The sequence below is a fragment of the Tamandua tetradactyla genome, chromosome 8 (genome assembly GCF_023851605.1).
Source record: "Tamandua tetradactyla isolate mTamTet1 chromosome 8, mTamTet1.pri, whole genome shotgun sequence".
NCBI lineage: Eukaryota > Metazoa > Chordata > Mammalia > Pilosa > Myrmecophagidae > Tamandua > Tamandua tetradactyla.
In genome coordinates, this window is record NC_135334.1 from 19,729,725 (window position 1) to 19,752,776 (window position 23,052).

Genomic DNA, 23,052 nt, shown 5'->3' on the forward strand with positions numbered 1-23,052 from the left:
TTTCACGGTGAGCTGTCACTTCTCACTGCTTTCAGGGGGGCTGTCTCTAAGAGTCCCTACACTTTCAGCGGCTGTGTTTAAGGCCTCTGGGCAGACAGACCAAGGACGGACTAAGCTGGAAGGACCCGCTGGTAAAAGAAAGCATGGATGAGACCTGATGGAACCCAGGGGTGTGTGGGTGGCTCTGTGACACCAGCATGGGCTATTTAGATTCCTTCAGAAAGGTGACCTCTGCACAGCTGAACGAGTGCCACAGACCTGGATTCGGTCTGCCCTGTGACCCCGGGTCAGTGTGATGCTCATCCTTGTGTGTCAACTTGGCTAGGCTACAGTACCCAGTTACTTAACCTCACACCAACCCCGGGGCTGCTGGGAAGGGAGCGTGTAGATGGGCTTGGCGTCTACAATCGGATGACTTTCAGGAAATGATCCTCAACAATGTAGGTGGGGTTCATCCGATCAGCTGTAAGCCATAAGAGCAAAATCTGAGGTCTCCCAGGGGAAGGGGTGGGGGAAAAAAGAGGAGGAGGAGGAGGATGTAAAGGAAGAGGAGGGGGAGGAGAAGAAGAAGAAACACTGCTTGAGTTTCCAGCCAGCCAGCTTGCCTTTGAGATTTGGGAATCAAGATTGCACCATCAACTCCTGCCTGAATTTCCAGCCTTCTGGCTTGCCTACAAATTTCGGACTTGCCAGCCCCCACAATCGTGTGCGCCAATGCCTTAAAATAAATGATATATTATCTGTATATTTTTTCACACCTTCACCCACCCACCCACCCACACACACGCACACACACACACACACACACACCCTACCGGCTCTGTCTTCTGCAAAACCCTGATAGATACAGCTAGCATAAGCAAGCTGATCACTCCCTCAGCACTGCACCCCACAGGGCACAGGGCTTGGAGGGCTCCACCCTCATCCGCATTCCCAGCAACCTTCCCTGGACCAGAACCTACCGTGGGCCTCTCTCTGCTCTGTTTTCCACATGCCGGCAGTCCGAGCCATCCCCACAAAATCTCAGATACGATCCTGCCAGCCCCTGCTTAGAAGCCTTCAATTCTTCCCCAGTTTGGTTTAAGGAGAGAGACCAAAATCCTGAACACAGCCTCTGAGTCCCTGCGGGGACTGGCGCCTGCCCACTTTCCCACCCTTGCCTCCCACCGGCTGTCTGTGTCCCAGTCTCACCTACCCTCTTTCACGTGTTCAAGGACAACAAAATCCTTCCTTCCGGGCTCTCTGCACACACCATTCCCTGTCTGGAATTCTCTCTTGGTCGCACGTCCCTCACTCCATCCCTGTCCCCTTTTGCATCTAGTTTAGGGACTGGCAAACCAGACCACAGGCCAAATCCGGCCCACTGCCTGTTTTTGAAAATAAAGTTTTCCCGGAATACAGGCACAGCCTGCTTGTTCACATATTGTCTGGCCGCTTTCATCTGTAACAGCAAAACTGTGACAGAGACTGTGCGGTCTGCAAAACCTAAAATATTTCCTCTCTGCACCTTTATAGAAAAAGTTTGCCAGACTTCGATTTAATTTACACCTTGAGAATCCTTCAGTCCTCGGGGCAAGGTTACTTCCTCCAGGAAGCCTTTCCTCATCTACTAAATCAGACTTTTCCAGGGATGATATTCTTTTCCTCTGGAACATTTATCTCAGGCTGTAATTGCCCTTTCATCACTGTGCCCACTGCTTTCGGCTTGTCATTCTTATTGTACAATCAGCTTTCTGGGAGCAGAGATCATGGCTGCTTTCACCTGCCCTTTTATCCCAGGGCCTGGCAGGGTGCCCAGCTCATGGTAGGTGCCCAATAAAATTGAGCTGAATGAATGCGTCAGGAACTTTGCATGTATATCTCATTTAATCCTCAGCCCAACTGTAAGAGGTAGATATGCTGCTGCTCAATTTACCAATTAAAAAAGAAAATCTTTAGTCTTAGTGAGGTTAGGTAAATGCTAGAATGGAGATCCAAACCCTGGCTTTCTCCATCCCCAAAGCACAAGCTCCCAATTACTGTGCTCTTTTGTCACAAAGATTCCAGAAGATAATGGCAGGAATAAGCTTAGCACAGTGTCTGGCATGCCAGCAGGGCTGGCATGATCCATGCCGAGCCCCTTCCCTCTCTGTGCCTCAGTTTCCTCACTGGCTGCGCCAGATGATCTCTTGGCCCCTTTCCTGCTGCTCTCCCCTGGAGACCCTGGGACTGATCCGCTCATGCCAGGGACGGCTCTCCACTCCCCCCTGAGACCTGCAGTCTTGCACAAAACAGCCACCTGCGCCTCCAGCTCCCTGCCTTCCCTCCCTTCCTAGAAGCACTCAGGGTTGTCATTTTGCCACTTTGTTCTCTCCCGAGTAGGTAAAAAGGGATTCATTTTTAAAGTCCCCAGGGATTTCCTTGCAACCTTGCCTGCATCCGTGGGTGTGCACACGGCTCTCTAACATTTAATATTTTATGTACATTTAGACGATTGTTCTTTGCACTCAGCGCTGCCAGGATCCAACTTTTCTAGGGAAGCAGATGTGACTCCCAGGCAGGGTGGGTCCTTCTGCTTCAGTTGGATTTGGCAAACATGCATTGGCCATCTCTTCATGCTGGGTGCTCAGTTGCCTGGTTTTAGTTACATACACCTCACTGATTCCTCATATCAACCCTGCTATTATTTCCACCTGAGAAATGGAGACTCAATGTAGCACGTCATACAGACAGCTTTTGTTAACGGAATGAATGAAAAAACCTGAGACTCAGAGATGTCAGGCAAGTTGCTTAGGATCACGTAGTTACTACACTGGGATTCACTTCACTACTAAAGCATCTCATCAAGTTAGGGCAGGTAGTGGTGACTCTGACCTTGAGACATGGGCCTTCCCACCCAGCTCTCTGATCACTGTAGACTTGTCTTTTGGAGAATGCATCCCTGAAGGGGGTCAGCTACCAGAACCCCCAAGAATGACCTTGGCCAAGGTTCTGTGGAAGGACTTGACACAAGAACCAGGGAGCTCATTTCTTTTCCACTTCCATAAGCTGTAGGACCTTGGGTGAATCCCTTAACCTCTCTGAACCTTCCTCAGCCATAAAATGGAGATAAATGCCCTTGTCTGCCCACAGTACAGCACGGTTACTGACGAGCAACTGAAATAATGTGTGTGATGTCTTTTGATGAGGAATGTAAGATAATTTTGCTGTTTCATCTCTCGTGGGAATGCAGCTGACCAGAAGTCAGGAGATTTGGGTTCAATCTCCATTCTGCCATTTACCATGTAGCCTTGGTAAGTCAAGTTTGCTACCTATAAATAAGGTAAGACTTCTTTCCCTTCTCCCCTTATTAGGGTGATCTGGGGCAGTCAGAGATGTGACAAAAGTTTAAAGGTCTATCCAAAAGCAGGTCTCTTTTTTCCAAATCCTGGTTCTCTAGTACCATCCAACATTGGATGAACCATGACAAAACCCCCCAATCCCTTTTTTTTTTCACCTCAGTGCAGGGTTCTAAATTGAAATTCTCATTAGGAATGACACTACTTATAGTACATTAGTATCTCCTTGAATGCACAGAACTGATTTCAACATCATGGACATGGAAAATGATGGTCAAGTGTGAAACACTATTGCCAGAGACCCTAGAAATTAACTGAGATTGCATTATAATATTGAGTTACAGTTTCAGGGTCTCGAAAGTATAGGCCTGTACCTCAATTTAAGACCAGCTAATAGGCTGGTAATGTAAGCCTTCATGGAGAACATCTCTGGCATAAAAGAATAAAGCGCTTATTGAATTTAAATCCAATACTTCCAATCATAAAAGTTTAATTTATGTGGGAGTCTGGGTAAGGAGAAAGGGCACAGTTCAGTGCCTGAGTGGTGATTTGAAGAACAAGGAGAGTTGATGAAGTTGGTCAGATACTGCATTCTCTTAGAAGAGCCATTGGAATGTATGCTGTAAAAATTCAGGATCGAAGGACAACAATGGCCAATGCCAAAGGTAGGAGATCAAAAGATGGGAAGACTCAATCCATTTCAAAAGACCTCCACACTCACCTGGGCTAAAGCCTTCTACTCAAGTTGGTGTAAGGTGGTTATTTTTTTAAATTGTGGGTTGCAACTCTTTAGTGGGTTATGAAATCAATTTAGTGGGTCAAGACCTACATTTAAAAAATGAAATAGAGACTTGGATAGATCAGAGTGCAGCATTTCCAGCAGGGGCAAGTATCATCTCATAAATCCCAGTTTCAATTATGGATATGTGGGTGATGTATATGGTATATCCTGGGTTGTAACCTAAATGCACATCATGCTCAAAAAGTGTGACCATGTCTGGAGTGAGAGTTTTGGAAATCCTACTTATTCACCATTCTATAGTCAGTGTCCTAACAAAGTACCCGGGAAATAACTGAAGATCAATAAATATATTTTGTCATAAATGGACTCCTAATTATTTGTGGAATCTAGGAGACTATAAGAAAATTATACAAGCTAATATTTTTGAACATTTACCATGTGTCAGGTACTGTACTAAATGCTTTACATTTGCTGCCTTTTTTAATCTTCCCAGCTTCCCTATGAAGGAGGTACTGCTGTCATCCCCATATTACAGACAAGAAAACTGAGGCTTGGCGAGGTTAGGTTTCTTGCCTAAAATTCTATAGCTTATGCAGATTCAAACCCAGGCAAGATATTAATTTTACTGTAGACATGTAAACATTTAGAAAACATTTGAATTATCATTCTCTGTCCATTGGCATTGGCTGAAGCATTCTTGTCTGAGATTCCACATCCCTGAAGTCAGCCTTTGCTTGTCCTTGCCTTTCATTCTGACATAAGTATATAAAAGAGGATGTTAAATAAAACTTGAGAAAGGGGACAGTGGGTGGAGTGGAAAAAGGAAAGCATTGGGAGATCTAATTTCCTGACCTGGCTCTGTCATCAACCTACACTGGCCTCTAAGTCCCAGGACAGACACAGGTCCATGAGGCAGCCCCTGGTTTGGGCTCATCTTATGTTCCTTCACCCAAGGATGCCCATTCATCTATCAAGCTTCAGCTTGAATGCCACCCTCATGGAGACGCCCTTTCCAACCCTTCTCACATGGTCCAATCTCTCCTTACAAGGACCCATGCATAGGACTTTCCTTTCATAGCAGTGGTCACATTAGAAATCGTATAATCCAATATTAGTAATTATTTGTTACAAACCCGTTTCTCCCACTAAACAATACATTCTGGGAGTGGCGAGATCCTATTTATTCATCATCACATCCCCAATGCCTAACACGGAATCCGTGCTCAGTAAATATCTGGGGACACACAGATCAATTTCCCTCTGTGGGATTCTAGCTCCCAGGACAGTGCTTGGCCTGCGATGGTTGTTCAATCAATATTTATTGAATTGAATTATGAAATTCCTTCAGGCGAATCACTTCTCTTGAGTCTTCATTTATCTGACTTATTATAGAAGGATATAGGTGAGACCCCTTCCAGCTCCAATAAGAATTCCTGAAAATGCCAGTATACTTATAAGGCGGTACAGTTTTTCAAAGTGTCCGGACCAGTGCCTGGGAGAGACAGGCCTGAAAGGGGCAACACAAAGAGGCTTCGGACAGGTGCCTGTCAGTGCAGGTGACAAGTACGCAGGTGCGAAGATGAAGCAGGCATGTCAGAACCAGGCCACTGATACGAGGGATGGTAGAAAGGTCCCTCTCCCGGCTGCCACAGAACAGCTCTCTCTGAGCCTGACGTTCCTCCACTGGAAAGCCTAGCCTTTGAGTTACGACATTGTGTTTGAGTAACACTGAAGCAAATCTACGGGTGGAAACCCATTCAACTTTCCTCAGTTTTTGCACACCATCAACAAGGAGATGGCAGCTTTGATGCTAAAAGAAAGAGTGCTCTTTTACTCAGATTGTACTTGAAATATATGCATTTTTCCAGGCGCTGTTCCTCAGGAGAACATAGACTAATCTGTGTCCCAAAGATAATGGCCAGGAAGATGAAAGGATTGAAATCACACTATAGAAGGAAAAAATGAAAACAGTCATGGGAGGATGGAATAGATATGTGGACCCAAGGAGCAGAACTATGGCTAAAAGGAAGTTGCTTCAGAAAAGATTTCTGCCCAATAGAAGGAAGAACTTTTTAGCAATGAGAGCTTTCTTAGATGGAACAAGCTGTGGGTATAGATAGTGAGTTCCCCGATATTGGAGGTATTCAAGGACAGACTGTACTTCATGAGTATTCATTCTCAAGAATCCAAGCATTGGATTGGAATGCCAATCTAGGGGACCTTTGGTACTACTTTCAGTCCCTTTAGGTGTGTAGGATCTAGGTTCTACTCCGACATCATGGCTAACAGGAGGAAGCCCGGGGTCTCAAGGAGCAGACGAAGACTTTGGACACTGTGAGAAGACAGGAGGGAATGCAGGGAGGAGAGGCCACTATGAGGAAGGTTGGTTCCTCATAAGTTTGTCTTCTCTCTGGATGATCTCATTAATGACCGTGCTTGAAGACTGACAGATGGGCTTTTGCCAAGATGTGCCCAGACTTCCATCCCTACCCCCCAACCTCGGCAATGTGAAATACGGTTTTTTCTAACTCTCACCACTCCTCTTGTCTTAGAGAATAAACCCACTTTGGCTGTTCTCAGAGACTCCAGGGACAGACAAGCACTGTCCAGGGCAGGGGCAGCCCCCCTCCAGTCAGTCAGACAACAATGCTGCCCCCTGGTGACACCCCTGCTGGATTTAATGGGCTGCTCTTTGGCTCAGGGTTTTAGAAGTTAAATTTCTCTGAGTAGAGGGCATCATGAGGATGTCCAGATCTATCTTTTGGGGTAGAAGTACAAAGTGAGTTTAATAATTTCTTTTTGTCTACACTCCACTTCCCCTCCTTTTTTTTCTTAAATGGTTAAAAGCCCCATAGACTCTCTTCTAAACATCTTGGAGGATGATCACATTGGCATGCGGTGAGAGCATGGCAGTCTGCAAATAAGAAGAAAGACTCATGGGCAAGTCCCTCTCCCACCTCCCAGAAGGCAGAAGATATTTGGAACTAGGAGCTGAGAGAGGATTTGTCAGAGGGCTCAGGCAGTGCTAGAGATTTTTCATCTTACAAGATCACTGCAATGAACATGACACAGTCAGGGCTTGGAGGGCTCCTGGCTTCACTTGTTACAGGTGGAGAAGAATCTTAGGGAAGTAGCTGTGCTCATAACACACACCTCTGAGATCTGCGTGGCAGTTGCTGCTTGAATTAATGGTTCTAACAAAGGGCTGGGGCTGGAGGAAGCTGGCAACTCACTGTCCTTCAGCAGTTCGGGAACTCAGGGCAACAAAGTTGAAAGAACTGCTGGAGGGCAAAGATAGGTGTCACTTCTGAGCTCTCAGGGAGGGGCTGAGAATGACTCTTTTCTACCTTTAGCTGGATGCAGGCTCCTCGTGCTCTGAGAAAATGGGGTGGGGCTGGGGGTTTAGCTTGGGAGAAGCCAGCAACTCTGGCCCAAGCTGCACCATGCTATCTGAAGCAGGGAGAGGCCATCGGGCAGAATTTATCGCCACCAGGCATGGTGGGCATATGGCTGGTCATTGCAGGCCTCTGCTGGGGCTCTGGGCTTTGGGAAGGAGTGTGTGAGCCTGGCCCTCACTCCTGCTGTCCTCTCTCCCCGACCCAAGCTAGACAGGAGATTCCAGGAACCCTGCACACAAAGATGGAGTGCTATCCAGACATCTCCATGAGAGACAACAGAAGTAAAATGTGCACAATCCTGCAAAGCACATCCACAAACAATATATCATTTTGTTCTCACAAAAATTTTATGATGTGCCATAAACCAGATATTATTACAATCATCATCTCTATTTTACTGAGGAAGAAATTGAGGCTCAGCCAGCTGGGAACTGTGAGAGCTGGGACACGTCCCTGAGTTTCTTGCCACTCAGCCTTGTGTTCTTTCCACTACCCTCCACTGCCTGCCCCGGCACACAGCTCCCGGTCACCTCCCTGGGTTTTCCTTCTTTCGCCCTGGCCCGCTGGATTTCAGTGCCTACCACTCGGCCCGTGGCCGGCCCCACCTCTCATCAGAGCTGCCTGGTGCAGGCTGCTTCCTGACGTGAAATTGGCAGCCCAGCCTCTTCCAGCTCTCCCAGGCATGAGCTGGCTCAAGAGCCATGAAAAGGAGTCACTCAGAACTGGCAGACTTCCCCAGGCTGAGCTCAGGCAGGAAGCGTGATCGGGCACATTACAAGAAATATATTTAAAATGCAGCACTTTGAAATCCTGCTTCTCTGCTCACAAGCAGCACCTACCTCCCCTCCCCCACCCACCCATTTGAAAATTTAAGAATCTCTCATTTGTTTGCTGGCTGATGTGTGAATAAGCTTCTGCAGTCGGTGAATTTCCCATCAAAGCTACTAAGCAGGAAGTCCCTGGGCTCTGGGAGCAAGAATGAGACTTATATGGGCTGGGGAGACAGGAGGAGAGAGAAGACCTTCGGGTTACGTCCTTTCAAAACCAGCTCTCCTGCCTCGGTCCCCAGGCAGCCAGGAGAGCTAGTCTCCCACTGGAGGAGGAGGTTGGCAACCTTTTAATTAGCTAGAGTATTGTTCTTAGAGAATAGAAAGAACTCCGATAGGGAGAAACCCACGGATAATTTGAGGGGGCTCGCATTTCAAATTTCCAAATTCCAGTTGCCAATGGCAACTGTCGCATAAAGGCTCTCTTGAACAAATTGGGGAGCGGTGGCTTTAGGGACCTCTCAGTACAAAATCCTCAGGTCCCCAGGCCTCTGGCACCCCTGCTGATCCTACCTCCTTAGGGGCAGGAAGATATATCCATTTGGGCCCCTGGTTCCCTCCCTTCCCTGTCTCTAGCCTTGGGTTGCTCTCTCACTCACATCTGCTCTCCACACCCATGTTGCACATCACCCTTAGCTGCCGTCCCCAGGCCTGGAGTGAAAAGCATATGAGAATGCTACAGCAGAGCAGGCAGAGGTAGCACATAAAAGGAGCATTTCACCCAGCTCATAGGGGTTGGGAATCAGGGAAGACTTCTTGGAGGAGGGGCCATCTGAGCTGAGGTCTGGAATCATGAGTTGGAGCAACCAGGGGAAAACCGGGGGTGGGCTTGGGGCCCTGTGCACCCGTGCCCAGAAATGGGATTATGAGGGAGCCTGATGTGTTCAAGGGACAGTATAGGATTGAGTATTGCTGGAGCTCAGTGTTTGATGGGGGCTGTTAGGCAAGGAGGCTAAAAGGCAGGCAGCACATCTTGGCCTTGCCGTGGAGTAGTGATTTTACCCTGAAAGCAAACGGGAGCCACAGATGGGTTTCCGGCAGGGGAATGGCATGCTCACGTTTGCATTTTCTAGTAGGACAGTCAGGCCAGAAGATCTTTGAGGTCTCCTCCAACTCCTAAGAATTTATGACATTCTATGAGAGGTCGTCAAGTTATTTTAAACCTCGGGCCAAATCTCTTTCTCCCGGCTCCTTAATTAAAAGGAAGAAGTGACTTCTCAATAACCTTCGAAGCAGCCCCCAAACCACCCATCTTTTTCTGCCCCCTCCAACCAGATCTGCCGCCTCAGTATCTCCTCATCAAAGGTAAAGTCGCTTTGGCTCTCAGGGAATCACCCGCCCAACAGCCTCCCCAGTTGGCCCACTCTTGTCAGAACTGTCCCCAGGTGGGGGGCTGGCCCTGGATGCTGCTGATTTCCAGCAATTTAACCCCTGCTCCAGCACTCCGAGCTAGGTCCCAGCCAAGGCAGCTTCGGAGGATCTGCATATTTATGATAAACTCCCTCTTCAAATTGAAAATGTGTAGCAATCGCAGCATTCTCAAGGCCGCTTCCCCCCACTGACAACCAGTCTGAACCTTAATGGCTGTTCTCGTTAGTGCAGATGGAATTGGAGCTGCCACTGTTCTCATGAGGAGAGGGGATGGGAGGGCGGTAGGGTGGGGGGGGGGGAGGGGGGGGGAGGGGCACAGATGCGGGGAGAGACAGCTTGCTCCATGGGGAAAATGAGATACTTGCTCACTGTTCCCCCAAGGCCATTTGAAGGCAATGTCAAGGCAAACGCTGATGTGATGGGGTGATATTATGTTTTCTTGTGGCTGTGCTTTGGGTGTTTGTTTTTGAAGTGGGGGAAGGGGTCTGCCGGTGGGGATGGGGTGGATCCCACCAGCAGGTCTGCTAAAACTGCCATCAGAGCAACAGAAGGCATTTCCCGGTGGTCCAGTCTGGAGAGAGCCACGAGAGGAAATGCAGTTGCCTTTACACTATTTGGGGTGCTGCCAAATGAGTCCTGCCATTGTGAACACTGGAGGGTTCCAGGCTTCCCCAGAAAGGAGGCAGACTTGTCTCTGTGTGGGTTTCTATCAGGGGAAACTACAGGAGAGGAGGTCAAACAGAGGCAGCCTATACTCCCTGCAATTGGGAGGGACCTGCAAGAACACCAGGAAGTGGGAGCTGGATTCTCTGAACCTTCTAAAAAGGTCACGGAATCCTGGAGCTTTGGGCTTGCGAGAGTGGCACCGAAAAGCCATTTCATCCATCCTGCTGTTGCTGGTTAGAACTGTGCTCAAATTATTCCAGAAAGCCAGCCTCTTGGAGCTGAGTTACTATCAGCATCAGAAAACAAAATATGGCTATCAGCCCGCAAAGCTCTATACTCACCCATTATGGGCCAGCCCTCCTAATCTCTCCCTTTCCACAGGCACCCAGAGTTAAATGAAACAGCTGTCCACGTAAAGGGTGGCTCAGCTCTGTATTTCATGAAAAGTTCATTAGAAAAAGACCCTGTGTATTTAGGAGGAGGAGGGAAGTAAATGGAGTAATTAATTGACCCCAAAGCCAAGGGTTCAGAATGCATAAAAAACTGGAAAACTAATTCCAGTAAGAAAGTTAACACAAAGAACAGAATTTTCGCATTTGGACTGAAGAAACTGATAGCCCCACAGGGCTCTCAGCCTTGAGCTGTTCAGCACCTCCCTTCTTCCCACCCTCGGAGCCTAGCCTAGGACTTTTAATAGAGTCCTAGACAAACCAGAGACCATAAGTGATGAGTGAGCTGGAAGCCACATCACATTGGGAACAGCTGTGGGCCATTGCTTGGAGCAGCTAAAAAACAGGAGCCTAACAACTTTTGCACCATGATAGTAAAGGTTGTCCGCTATCTTTGCCCTCTTTAAAAGACTTTGAGCTCTTGAAGGGACCAAGACTCACTTATCTCTGTATTCTCAGGTCTTGATACAGAGTAGTTGCTCAAAAAAAAAATTCAAGCTAAATTCAGGAATGAATGAATGAATACATGAAATGACACTGTTCTCAAATATTTGAAGAGCAAGAAAGAGGAGACAGGTTTGTTGTGGACTCCATAGGGCAGATTGAGGCAGCAGGTTTTGACCCAATGTCTGGAAGAATTTGGAATGTGTTTCTTTGAGAGGTGGTTGGGGAATATTCCCAGCACAGGACATGCTTAAGGAGAGGCTGAGGCGGGACACTGTGAAGACTATTCTTGCTTTGGGTTGGAAGATTAGACTAGAGGCCCTTCCAACACGTTCCATGCTGCGTAGTGGAAACAACATGGACTTTTGAAGACAGCCAGGTCCACACTCAAATCTTAAATCTGGCGCTTACTAGCTGTATGAATGTGGGCACATTCTCTCTGTCTCTGTGTCTTTACCTGCAAGTCAGACAGAATAGCTTTCATGCACAGTTGATAAAAGGGTGAGAAATTTCAAATATAAATTTATTTCACCCAGCATGGTGCAAGCATGTGGGAGACAATAAATGTTAGCTATTATTATGATGATGTCAATAGAGCCGACTTTCGATGTTAACTATAGGCAAAGAGAAGAGATTTCAGTGCAAATCTGGTTCCAATAATCCTTTTGGTTTAGCCAGGCCAAATGCTGCAGGGGTCACTCTCTTCACTGCACATTTAGAAAACTGAGGTTCGCCCATTGTGTTTCACCGTGAGCCAATAGAAATTTTAGATCCCACCTCTTTAGCTAGGGATGTCAAACCCCAGTGCCTCAGCCTTTCCTCTCTCCAAGGCTTAATTAGAGCCTGTTAAGCTATTTCCGATGCTCAGATGAAAGGTATGCTTGTCTTATTACAGCCCTAACAAAGTCACGAGGGGCTTCTCAGAATCTCTGATCTTTAGACCAAGTTAAACGAAGAAAATTAAGGACCGTCTGATGCCTTTAATGCTGTGATTCTTTCTTCCTTGCCTTTTCAAATGCAATTTCTATATCTGGAAAGGAAGATTATACTATTTCAGTTCTACCCAAGGTATCTTTGGGGGGATGTGGAGGGGAAGAAATGGGATGGAAAAGGAAGATCTTATATTGGGAAAAGCCGTATGATTGAGCTAGAAAACCTGAAAGTAGCAGCATGGACTTCTATGCTCATAAATAATTAGGAGATGGTCCAGGTTCAGAAAGTGTCAGTTACAGGATGCCATGGGGAACATTTTTCCCTAAACAGTCTCCAATAGGAAGCTCCATAGAGTCCCAAGATGGAAAATCTTCTCCAAACAGAGTCAAAATAGTAATTTTTTAAATGGTAGGAAGTGGTCCTGAATTCCAAAAGACTACTTTACAAGTGGTAATAATCCTTTAATCAGCCACTGGCAGGGAATATGGCATTTGGTTCAGACGTTTTACCAATTATAACACACTGAGTCCCTGCGTGGTGCTTTCTAAATAATCAAAACCAGCTCTTAATAGTCACTTATCCAGACAGGAAGAGAAAGAACAAAACCAAGCGAAAATGAAAAGAAGCCATTACTTAAGAAAGCCCAGCCTGACAGGTCATTAGGAACCAGGAACTGGCCTGATTTGCAGCAGGGGGCAGCAAAGCAACAGGCCTGGGTCAAGTTTTTTGATTTGGGACTTAGAGGTTCTGGGAAAGGGAGGAAAAGCCAAGAGTGGGAGACCCAAGAGCATGTGCTCTAGGGTTAGACAAATCTGAGAGTGGGCACAGCTTTGCTTTAAGTCCTGGCTAATAATGAGATTTGGGCCAAGTTTACCCTCCCTGAGCCTCAGTTTCCCATGTGTGAATGGGAATTTATCTGCCTGTGAGGGTTGTCCTTCAAGATTGGAAGAGGTCTCTGCAAAGTGCCCGTGTGGTCTCTGGTACGTAACAGGTACTCAAGAGAAGCTACTTCCTTTGTTCCTTGTCATCCTCACCTCCTCTGCCAGCATCACCTTGGACAGAATTGGAACAATATTACAGCAGAACCTGTCACTCCTCCCCCCTGGAAGAGAAGCCCAATTAATTATCACTTCCCAAACCATTTCTTCATCCTGTAATAAGCAGGGGAAGGGCGCCTGTCAAGATTGGGTTGGGACCTGGGGACCAGTGCCACAGAGCTCCATCTGTGCCCATGATAAATTCTGCAGTTGCCACTTGGTACTCATGGAACCTGAACTAGACAGGGAATCAGCAGGACAGTCCCCACGTTTGTGGAAGCTCTGTGAGTAATAATGAGGATGATTACAATCCATTTTATAAGTCCAATCAGGAGTGTGTGTGCTTTGGGGTAACTGAAGGTCAGAAACACCAGTATTTCTGGTCATTTCAGGAGCAGATTCCATTAAACATTAGCTCAGAAAAGATGGGAGAGCCCTGGGGGGAGATTCAGAAGAAATTCTGTGCATAGAGGCCGCAGTTTCACTGACATTCCTTCAGGGCAGTTTTTCTCAAAGGGTAGTTAGTCTGTGGATGCCCTGCGTTATCACGCATCTAGGTGCTGGTTCAAAGTACGTAGAATTAGGGAATCAGTTTTGCAGAATCAGAATTTATAGGTGTGAGGCCTGGGAATCTACATTTTAAAGCAGGCGCCACTGACCATTCTTGTGCCCATTACATTTGAAAGTCCCTGCCCCGTGGCAGTCACATTTGGGCTGTTTAGGATGGCCCGGAGCAGAATCCCTGGCAGGGAGGCTGGGATGGAAGCTGGAGGGCAGGTGTTTGCTCTTAATGACAAAGAAGTGAGCCTGAGGGGCAGCTGCTGGAGGAGCAGAGTAAGGTGAGGAGGGACTTTGAGCCTAATCAGCTGTGATTCAAGCAAAGGGTGGCATCAGGCCCAGGGTCCAGCTCCAGCCACAGCAAGCGCTGCTTCATGCAAGGGGTGCTGAAAATGGGTCCTTTCTGGGGAGCATTCAGAGAGCAGGGCTGAGTTCCGCAGGACGAGGGGGCTGCAGAGCCTGGGACTGGGCTTTCTCTGGACTGTCGGAGACTCAGGTCTCCTAATTACTTTTCCTCCCCCATTATTCTCCACACACTTTCTATTTCCTTACCCAGTTTTATTTTTCGTCAGAGCCCTTATCACTACTGACATTATGTTACATATGCTTTTGTTTGCCTGTTGCCTGCCCCCTACCAGAATATATCACCACAAAAGCTGGCACTGATTATTTTTCTTAACCCATGGAACTCCACTGCTTGGAAGAGAGCCCAGCACACAGTCACTCCTCAACAAATGTTTCTTGAAGAATGAACCACCGTCCTTCCATTCACATCTCCCAAGCATATTGGCGCTCAGAGGAAAGCTTGCCTGGCAAAATGCCCTAACGGCTGGAGGCTTCATTTGCTCAAAGAACTATGAGCCTGAGGGCATGGTTTGAGTTTAATAATCCCAAATTGCACTTTTGCTTTTCGACATCAGTCTGGTCGCTGGACTGTGAGCTCTCTCAGTGCAGGGCCTGGGCTTTTTTTCAGCCCCCACACCCACCACATCCACAAAATATGTGTTCAATAAATGAATTGCTTATTGCCTAAAGAATAAGTCACTGTCAGACTCCACCCTGCAGTCTCTGTGCCCACCGAGACCTGCCCCCATTTGAGAAGTTACAAAAATGGTTAGCCATTGGCATTGCCTATGGCATTGCCATAGGCAGCCACAGGCCCCGGGGCTCCTCACTCTCCATCTGGGCCTCTTTCCTTTTACCTTGCTGTCTTCCAAGAAGGGTGGCCTTGTCCCATGGCCCAGCATAGTCATAGTTCTCCTAGAAAGAACTCAACTGGACCACGTGAGATGGGCCAACTCAGGGACCCTCAGATGCGGGGATGAAGGGGCAGGAGGCAGCGTGACTGCAGTGTCCCCCACGCAGTGCAGGCTCCATGGGGGTCTCCTTGGGTGTTTGATGGAGACAGCTCTTCCTCAGTCTCACCCTAGGCCTACTCACTCAGGCTCTTCTGGGGAGGAGTCTAGAATGCTTCATCTTTAACAGATTACCAAGGCAATTCTGATGCATAATTTATCTTAATGGCTAAGCACTTGAGCTTTAGAGTTGGACATATCTGTGTTGAAAGCACAGAACTGCCATTGTTAATCGGTCAAAGACGAGTCAGGTAATCTCCTTGAGCCTGCTTCCTCATTTGTAAAATGGAGATTAATACAACGTACCTATGTTGTAGGGTTAAATGAGCAAATACATGCGATGCACTTAACACACAGTTATGTGGCTCATGGTACATACTTAGTAAATGAAAACTGCTATGATAATGATGATGATGATGATTCTGAAGGGTCTCCTGGAAAGGAGATTCTGAAGTCCCTTCAGTGCTATGTTCCCTTATTCAGCCACCCTGACAGTCAGAAAGTAATATGTCTGTTTTCTGCTACAATTTGTGTCTTGTTTCTTATTTTTCAGCATTTTCTGAGGTTGAAGAAGAGCTAGGGTAAGAATAGGGAGTTAATTTTTAGGACGATGGGGAGGGTGGACAGACTGTCTGAGAAGCACTTGGACTGACTGTCAGAATCCTTGATTCCTCTGATGTACGAGAACTGAAGAAATGGAGAATAAGAAGGTTAATGGAGGAGTAGGAAACTGAAAGGAGTTATGAAGGAGGAAGCTTCCCGGGATGATGGGGAGTGGACAGGTCATAGGGAATAGGGGAGGTGTGAGGGGCGTGGAAGGAGGGGGTGCTGGGCGTTGGCCAGAAAAGAGCTGACAAGAGGGAACAGGCAGCCCATCCCAGTGCTGCAGGAATCCCCCGCCCACATGGGATCCAATCTGTGCCTTACTAGTGGGTTCCATGGAGTTCAATACTGATTTTAGAGTTAGGGTGAGATTCGGGGAGTAGAATAATGCAAAATCATGGATAAGGCCTGAGAATGCTTCCCCTTCATGGTACTCCTCTCTGCCCCTCTCTCCCACAAAGGATGGGTGCTTCTCTCTTGGGATCCTGCTGGGCAGGCACTCTCTGACCCACACTGGCTGATCCAGGTGGCAGGCGGGGGTGGCCGGTTCATGCCAGGTGCCTGCAAGGTGCAACCTTTTGCTCTTAGGAAACACTGAGACCAGGCGGTCATCCTGAGTTCCCAGGAGCCAAAGAAATGGGCTGGGGACAGAGGAAGGAATGAGCAGGAGGGACTTGTCATCACGGGGCTTACCTGCCGAAAGCCGTTCTTGGTGAACTGTAAGATTTTCAGGGCGTAGTTGGACCTCTGACCTTTGCTGTTGAATTCAATGTGGCCGGTGAGACCTTCCAATTCTACCTGTCCAAGAGAGAGTGAGTTACAGCACCAAATAGGTCCCGGCTTCCACTTGGCCCTAAGCAAGCATCCCACACACATGTATGATTTAAGGATACTCAAGAGAACAGAAACCATGGAGCCATTCTCCTGCCCACTTCCCAGCCACAGCAGCTTGTCACTATGAATGGGATGCTGCTGGAGCCAGTTCAGACTTGGCTGGGGCTGGAGCCAGGATGCCCCTGCATCCAAAGACCCCACACCTGCTTTATAAACCAAGGCAATACCAGGATTTTAGCTTGAACTCCAAATCACCCATGCCCCTGCTCTAGGCCCTTGGCTATTAATAGCATTTATCCTCCTTGGGCAGCTGCTCGCCCACCCCTAGGTATGCAAGAAGTCAGGATGGCCCACACCTGGTTATAAATACAAAATATGCTCTGAACCATGCTTCTCCAACGGATCGCTCCTTTGTGGGTTATAGATCCAATTCTATCCCACCAGAAGAGGCTCCACTGGGGAGGAGAATCCCAGGAAAAGCCTGCAACGCTGGAAGGCCTGAGCCTGGAAGTGCCCCGTGGGGTCAGCTGCCCGCTGCACTGCCCTTCCCAGGCTGTGCCGTGCTGAGCTTCGTGGGGACCCCCTCTGAGCAGAGGAGTCAGGTTCAGAGCCTGGAATTTAGGAGGCCTCTCGTGGTCTAAGGCTCAAGGGCCGCGGCCTTGTGAACCAACTTGCCAGATCCTCTCAGTAGTTTTATGTCATCAGGGAACACATGTGACCCATGCTCCACTGAACAGGGGTGCCCTCAGACCACTGCTTTACCTGGGGCTCTGCTATAGCCCCTGGGCCTTGAGCCGCAGCCCCACCTGCCCGCGGGCGTGGCCCTCACCATGCGCAGGTAGTTCATGAGGCTGGTGCCGTGCTGCCAGATCTGGGCTGAGCCGCAGGACAGGGGCTTCACGCCAATCTCTTGGCTCCGGTTGAGCTCCTGCACTGCCGTCACCACAGCGTAGACGGCGTCGAACAGCAACGCTGACGAGAGCTGGGAGACCCCGAAAAAGCGGCAGCCATGTAGGCGGGTGGGGGAGAGGAGAAGAGAGGAAGAGACAGAGGTGAAGGAGGGGACAAGGAAGGAAGGGGAGGAAGAAAATAAGTGAGGAATAAGTGGAATAGGCAGAAAAGAGAGAAAAGCAAAAGAAAGCAGACTTGAGGGTGTGTCTTCATTGTCTTTGGCCATCCCATCACTGGGTGGCGGGCTCTGCTTCTGCTGAGCCCAGGACCTTGCCCGAGGCCGGCCGTGTTGGCTAAGGCAAACGGACTCAAGCCTCAAGCTATCCCTTTGGGCCCCTTCTCACTTTTTTGCTTCTAAGAAATAGCAACTTCCTTGGCTTTTCAGGAATCCCCAAGAAGGGGGAACCTGCCTATCTCAGGAAGAGGGAAGAAGTGTGACCCCCTCGCATCTGCCTATTCTACAAGGCTCGGTTTGAAGGTCACTTCCCCCCAAAGGACCCCAGTGGTATAGTTCCTCCCTAGATGTACCTAATATAACTACTCAATTGGATGAGGGTTTATGGAGCACAATAAGTCCAAAGTCTGGAGAGGAGGGAGAACCTTTTCTTACAGTAGATTATAGTGGGATGGGGTGGAGGTATGCAAGGACATGGGACACAAATATGGGTTCTGTGAGTGAGATGGATGCACTCAGCTCAATGGAGTTCCAGAGAGGAAGATATCTTATCTGGTTGGGGAATCAAATACATATTTCTTAGAGGATGCAGCATTGAAACCGAGCACTGAAGGGTTTTGCTAGATAAGTTACTGGGTAAGGGAATGGGGGGCCGTTGGGGGAGGGAAGAAAAGCATTCCCAGGGTTAGAACTGCATGAGCTAAGATAAGGGGGTGGAAAAGTACAGAGCAAAGGTGGAGGAGGCGAGGGTAGGAAGTGATGAATCAGAAATGAAAGCAGGGGTCTGACTATTGAGGACGTTAGAGCCAGGGAGAAGATGTCATTGCAGTTGTCTGTCTATATTTTCACCTCTCCCTGCTAAATTGTAAGCTCAATAGGGCAGGGACCACACAGAGTCTTAATCTCTATGTCCTGCAGAGCATCTATTTATCACAGGGCCTGACAGGTGGTAAGGACCCCAGCATTTATTTCTTTATTTGAATTGAATTTAATCTTGGTTGAAATGTGTCCACAAGGCCCAGCCTACATACTACCCCGTGAGCAATGAGTTAACTCAATGTTCACAGCATTTATGGGTGAAGGCTGAATGTCTGGGTGCAGGTGGCAGGAGTAGGAAAAAAATACACTGTCCTTGGGGAATGTACAGTCTCACGAGGAGACAGCACTAAATTCTGTTCAAAGGGCATAAGTTCTCTGTCAAGGCAGACTTAGCGAGAGTAAAAAACTATTAGGTAAACACTGCACAAGGGCCCTGGGGGGAGATGGAGAAAGGCAGGTGGAGGCTTCCTATGAGCAGTGATGGTAGGAGGCTGGAAGGCCACATGCCACTGCACTGCAGAGCACATTCCTTCACGGAAGCTTGCAGTCCCTACAATGAGAATTAAATACGGCCCCTCCCAAGTCCCCTCACTCCACTGAAGACACGCTTGTGTAGGCTTGCAGAGTGCGCTCCCATGTGACCGACTTCTTACAATCTCCTTCCAACCTGGCTAGGATCCTGGGACATTGGCTCATGCCAGGTTGGAGGGAGGCCACCTTGTGAGGTCTTGGATTTGCCTGAGTTCTCCAGACAGAGAGTATGCAACTCGAGACAGCAAGGCCCAGGAGAGCTTGCCACGAGGAATACCAAACCCAGAGTCTAGATCCCAGACCCTCCATTATGCACTCAACAATCCTGGGCTTGTTACTTCACTGCTCAGAGCGAGTAACATCTTCTTTATTTGTAAAAGAGAGATAGCAGATCCTGCACTGTGGATCTGGGAATGTACACCGTAAAGTGTAGATGTCAGGGGTAGCTCTTCCTGAGGGCAAGGGCTATGCATCTCAAGGTCTGGAGACAGGTGTTAGCAGGTGCCTGGGAAACAGGTGTTACTGAATTAAAGTATTGGAAAATAATTGGAGGAGGGATTTACAAGGGCAGAAAAAGGGCTGGGAAGATTGACTTTACTTCCACCACAGTTCTTCTATATGCTACATGTTGGGCTATGAACTAGATGAGCTGACTTTGGACACTCTTTCCAAAAGGTAATTTCAGGAAACATCCAGTTGACCAAGAGGATGGCGTAATTCACTCCAGGGTGCTGTTCCCCCATAGAATCTTTGAACAGCTAACAAAATCTGGCTAGGTCATTTTCCTCAAAATTCTGGAAAACAGTTAAAGGGTTGCAATAACAGGGCAAATGCTGAATCAAGGAAACATAGCTTTAAAGATGTCAGGAGGTGGGAGATACGCCATACTCAGGAGAGGGTGGTGATTGAGTTTCTCAGGGCTGAGATCACCTTGTCCATAGCCTATGTCCATACTGCCTGGAGAACAGGTTGGTAGAGAACTCTGGGCATAGGGTCTCCCTCGGTTCCCACTTACTCCTCTCTATCTCTTTTCTCATGGGACAACTTCTATTGCTTATGAAGATGAAGGGTGATATTTCTTAAGGAAGTGGAGAGTTTGTTATCATTATAAATCCACAGCCTGGGAAGAAATGTTTCCTACCAACATAAGCAAAAACAGCACACGTGAAGCTCTCACGTAGTCTCTTCTCTAGAGCAGCTTCCCTGTGACTTTAAAAACATCGGGTTATTGAGTGGCTTCAGAAGTTACACCCTGGAAGTCAAGCAAAGCTTTGAGGTCAGGAGGTGAGCACAGAGAGGAGAACGAATGATTCTGGTACCCCAGAATTCCAGGGTAGGTGCAGAGAGGCATCTCCAGGGCTGAGGTTGGTGCTTCCCGTGTGTGCCTGTAGGTGACAGTGTGTTGAGTGAGTGCAGCATTGGTGAGTGCAGCACGCAGGAGCTCACGAAAGAGCAATTCTCTAGGTCTTGGCAAAGAAGCAGGCTGACAAGATAGATCTGTCTTTATATTATTAAGAAAGGGGTGGGGTGCTGAGCTGAGGTTCATCACTGTTTGTTTGGGTTTTTTGCCCCCCCCCAATAGATAGTCAGCTGTGATTGAAACTCCTAGTTGAGAAAAAAGGGAAGCCCTGTGAGAGGAGTCCCCATAAACATGTAGTTCTTTGTATATAGAAAAAAATTACCGTAAAATTTAACTTTACTCTTGAAAAAAAAAATAATCAGCTAGGTCCATCTCCCTACTCCATATTATTGACAGCCCCTTCCAACATGAAAAAGTTACAATGGCCATGGCCCAAATACCACTAAAGAGTGGGATAGAAACATCAAAGGTGACGGTGGAGTTATATAGAGATGGTAGAGTTTAACAAAAGAATATGATTGCTGAATCATTAAATTGATATTTCTTTTAGTCTCCAGTATCTTAGAGTAGCTAGAAGTAAAATCTAAAATTGTGGAATTGTAACCCATACTAAACTCTGAAATTTGTTATACAACTAATTGTGGTGCTGTACTTTGAAATTTATTGCTTTTCTGTATATATGTTATTTTTCACAAAAAAGAAAAAAAGTCAATTCTGATAATAGAAAAATATGTATTTCTTCTAGCCTTCTATAGTCTAGAGCAGAAGGAAAAATCTGAGAGGATGGTATGGTAGCCCATGGTAAAGTCTAGGATCTGTCTTGTCATTACTTATTGAAGAGTGCTTTGAAAGCTATTGCTTTTTTCCTTCTTCTGCTTTGGATAATATAACATATATAATATGTTATACGATTTAAAATGTTAAAAATAAATAAATGTAGCAAAAAAAAACCCAAAACGGTAGGAGAAGCCCGTGACACCCTAGCTGGCCCGTTTCCCACCTCCTCCCTGGCACAGTGCAGAGCCAGCCCGCATTGCCGTTATGGGTCCCCTAGCCTTGTTCCATAGGAGCAGAACAGATCATATGTACATACAGGGGTGCCTGTATGTAGGTGCCGATCTATTTCGGGGGTAACCTGAAAGGATGAAACAGGGAACCTCTCTCTGGCTCATTCTCCCAGAACTTGCCCTGTAGTCAGGACAAGGAGCTTGTGGACGGCTAAAGCAGCGTAAGAAACAATAAAATCAAAGTGGCTTAGTGCAAGGATTATTTGCTTTAAGAAATACAATATAGCACCCCAGAGGAGGAGAAGGTCTATTTCATGGGGAGTAGAGGTGGCACTGGAAATCCTGTAAACAGGGGAATTCCTAAGGCCATGAGCAAACCCAAGTCCAGGACAATATGCAGGCTCAGGTAAGACAGAGAAGACCATGCCCTTTATATTCGTTCCAGGGTGATCTTCATGATAGGACAACTCTGAAGGCAAGCACCAACCAATACAGAGCCAATTTGCAAAGACTGGAAAGGTGTTTTTTTTTTTTTTTTTGGCTTATTTTTGATAGATCCTGTCACAGAAGGAAATCTCTGTTATACCACTAGCTGGATATAATGGAAGGAATAGAGGGCTCAGGGACTAAGTCCCAGATTTAAGATTTTAAAATACTAAAATGTACAGTGCGCAACAAAAGAGCACAAGACAAACAGGAAGAGACAGCCCATCCAAGGAACAAAGTAAAACTCCAGAACCTTCAATGAAGAATACCAGACATTGCACATACCAGACAAAGACTTTAAAAAATGATCCCCTTGTTCTAAGAAATGATCATGATGATGACTACACAACTATGCGATGATATTGTGAATTACTGATTATATACGTAGAACAGAATTATCATATGTTAAAATTTTTTGTTTGTTTGTTGTTATATTTTTTAAAAAATAATAAACAAAAATTAAAAAAAAAATCCCCAATATGGTAATGGAGATAAAAGAAAACATGGAAGAAGAACTAAAAGATAACAGGAAAATGATGAATGAACAATACGAGGATCCCAACAAAGAAAGAAATTTTAAAAAGGAAACAAAGAGACACAATGGAGTCGAAGACCACAATAACGAAAATGAAAAATTCCTAAAAGGGTTTCAATAGCAGATGGGAGCTGGCAGAAGAAATAATCAGTGAACTTGATATAAGACCATTGAAATGATATCAGCTAAGGAGCAGAAAACAAAAAGAATGAAAGACATTGAATAGAGCCTATCAGACCTATGGGACACCATAAAACATCCCAACATACCCATTATGGGAGTTCTAGAAGAAGAAAGAGATAAAGGGGCAGAAGGAATATTCGAAGAAATGATGAAAGAAAACTTCCGCAATTTAGCAAAGAGATATGAAAATACACATTGAAGAATCCCAATAACCCCAAACAGGATAAACTTAAACAGACTCATGCCAGAAACATAGTGGTCACACTGTCAAATGCCAAGGGCAATGAGAGACCCTTGAAAGGTGCAAGAGAAAAACAATATGTTATGTAGAGGGGAGCCCCAATAAAATTAAGTGCTAATTTCTCAGCAGAAACAATGGAGGCAAGAAGGCAGTGAGATAAAATACTTAAAGTGCTGAAAGGTTATAATGGCCAAACAGAAATTTTAAATCTGGGATTTTAAATGAGTGGT

The 23,052-nt window shown here is 46.8% G+C and overlaps 1 protein-coding gene across 1 annotated transcript in view; it reads right to left on the reverse strand.

Annotated features, from left to right (window-relative positions):
• The window catches only part of GRIK4 (glutamate ionotropic receptor kainate type subunit 4), a 437,909-nt gene that overhangs the window by 85,003 nt on the left and 329,854 nt on the right, over positions 1 to 23,052 (reverse strand). Inside the window, exons 10-11 of the mRNA XM_077112649.1 lie at positions 17,364 to 17,516; positions 16,394 to 16,498 (exon numbers count right to left, since the gene is read on the reverse strand). Coding sequence (XP_076968764.1) covers positions 16,394 to 16,498; positions 17,364 to 17,516 — 258 coding nt within the window. The remainder of the gene's footprint in view (positions 1 to 16,393; positions 16,499 to 17,363; positions 17,517 to 23,052) is intronic.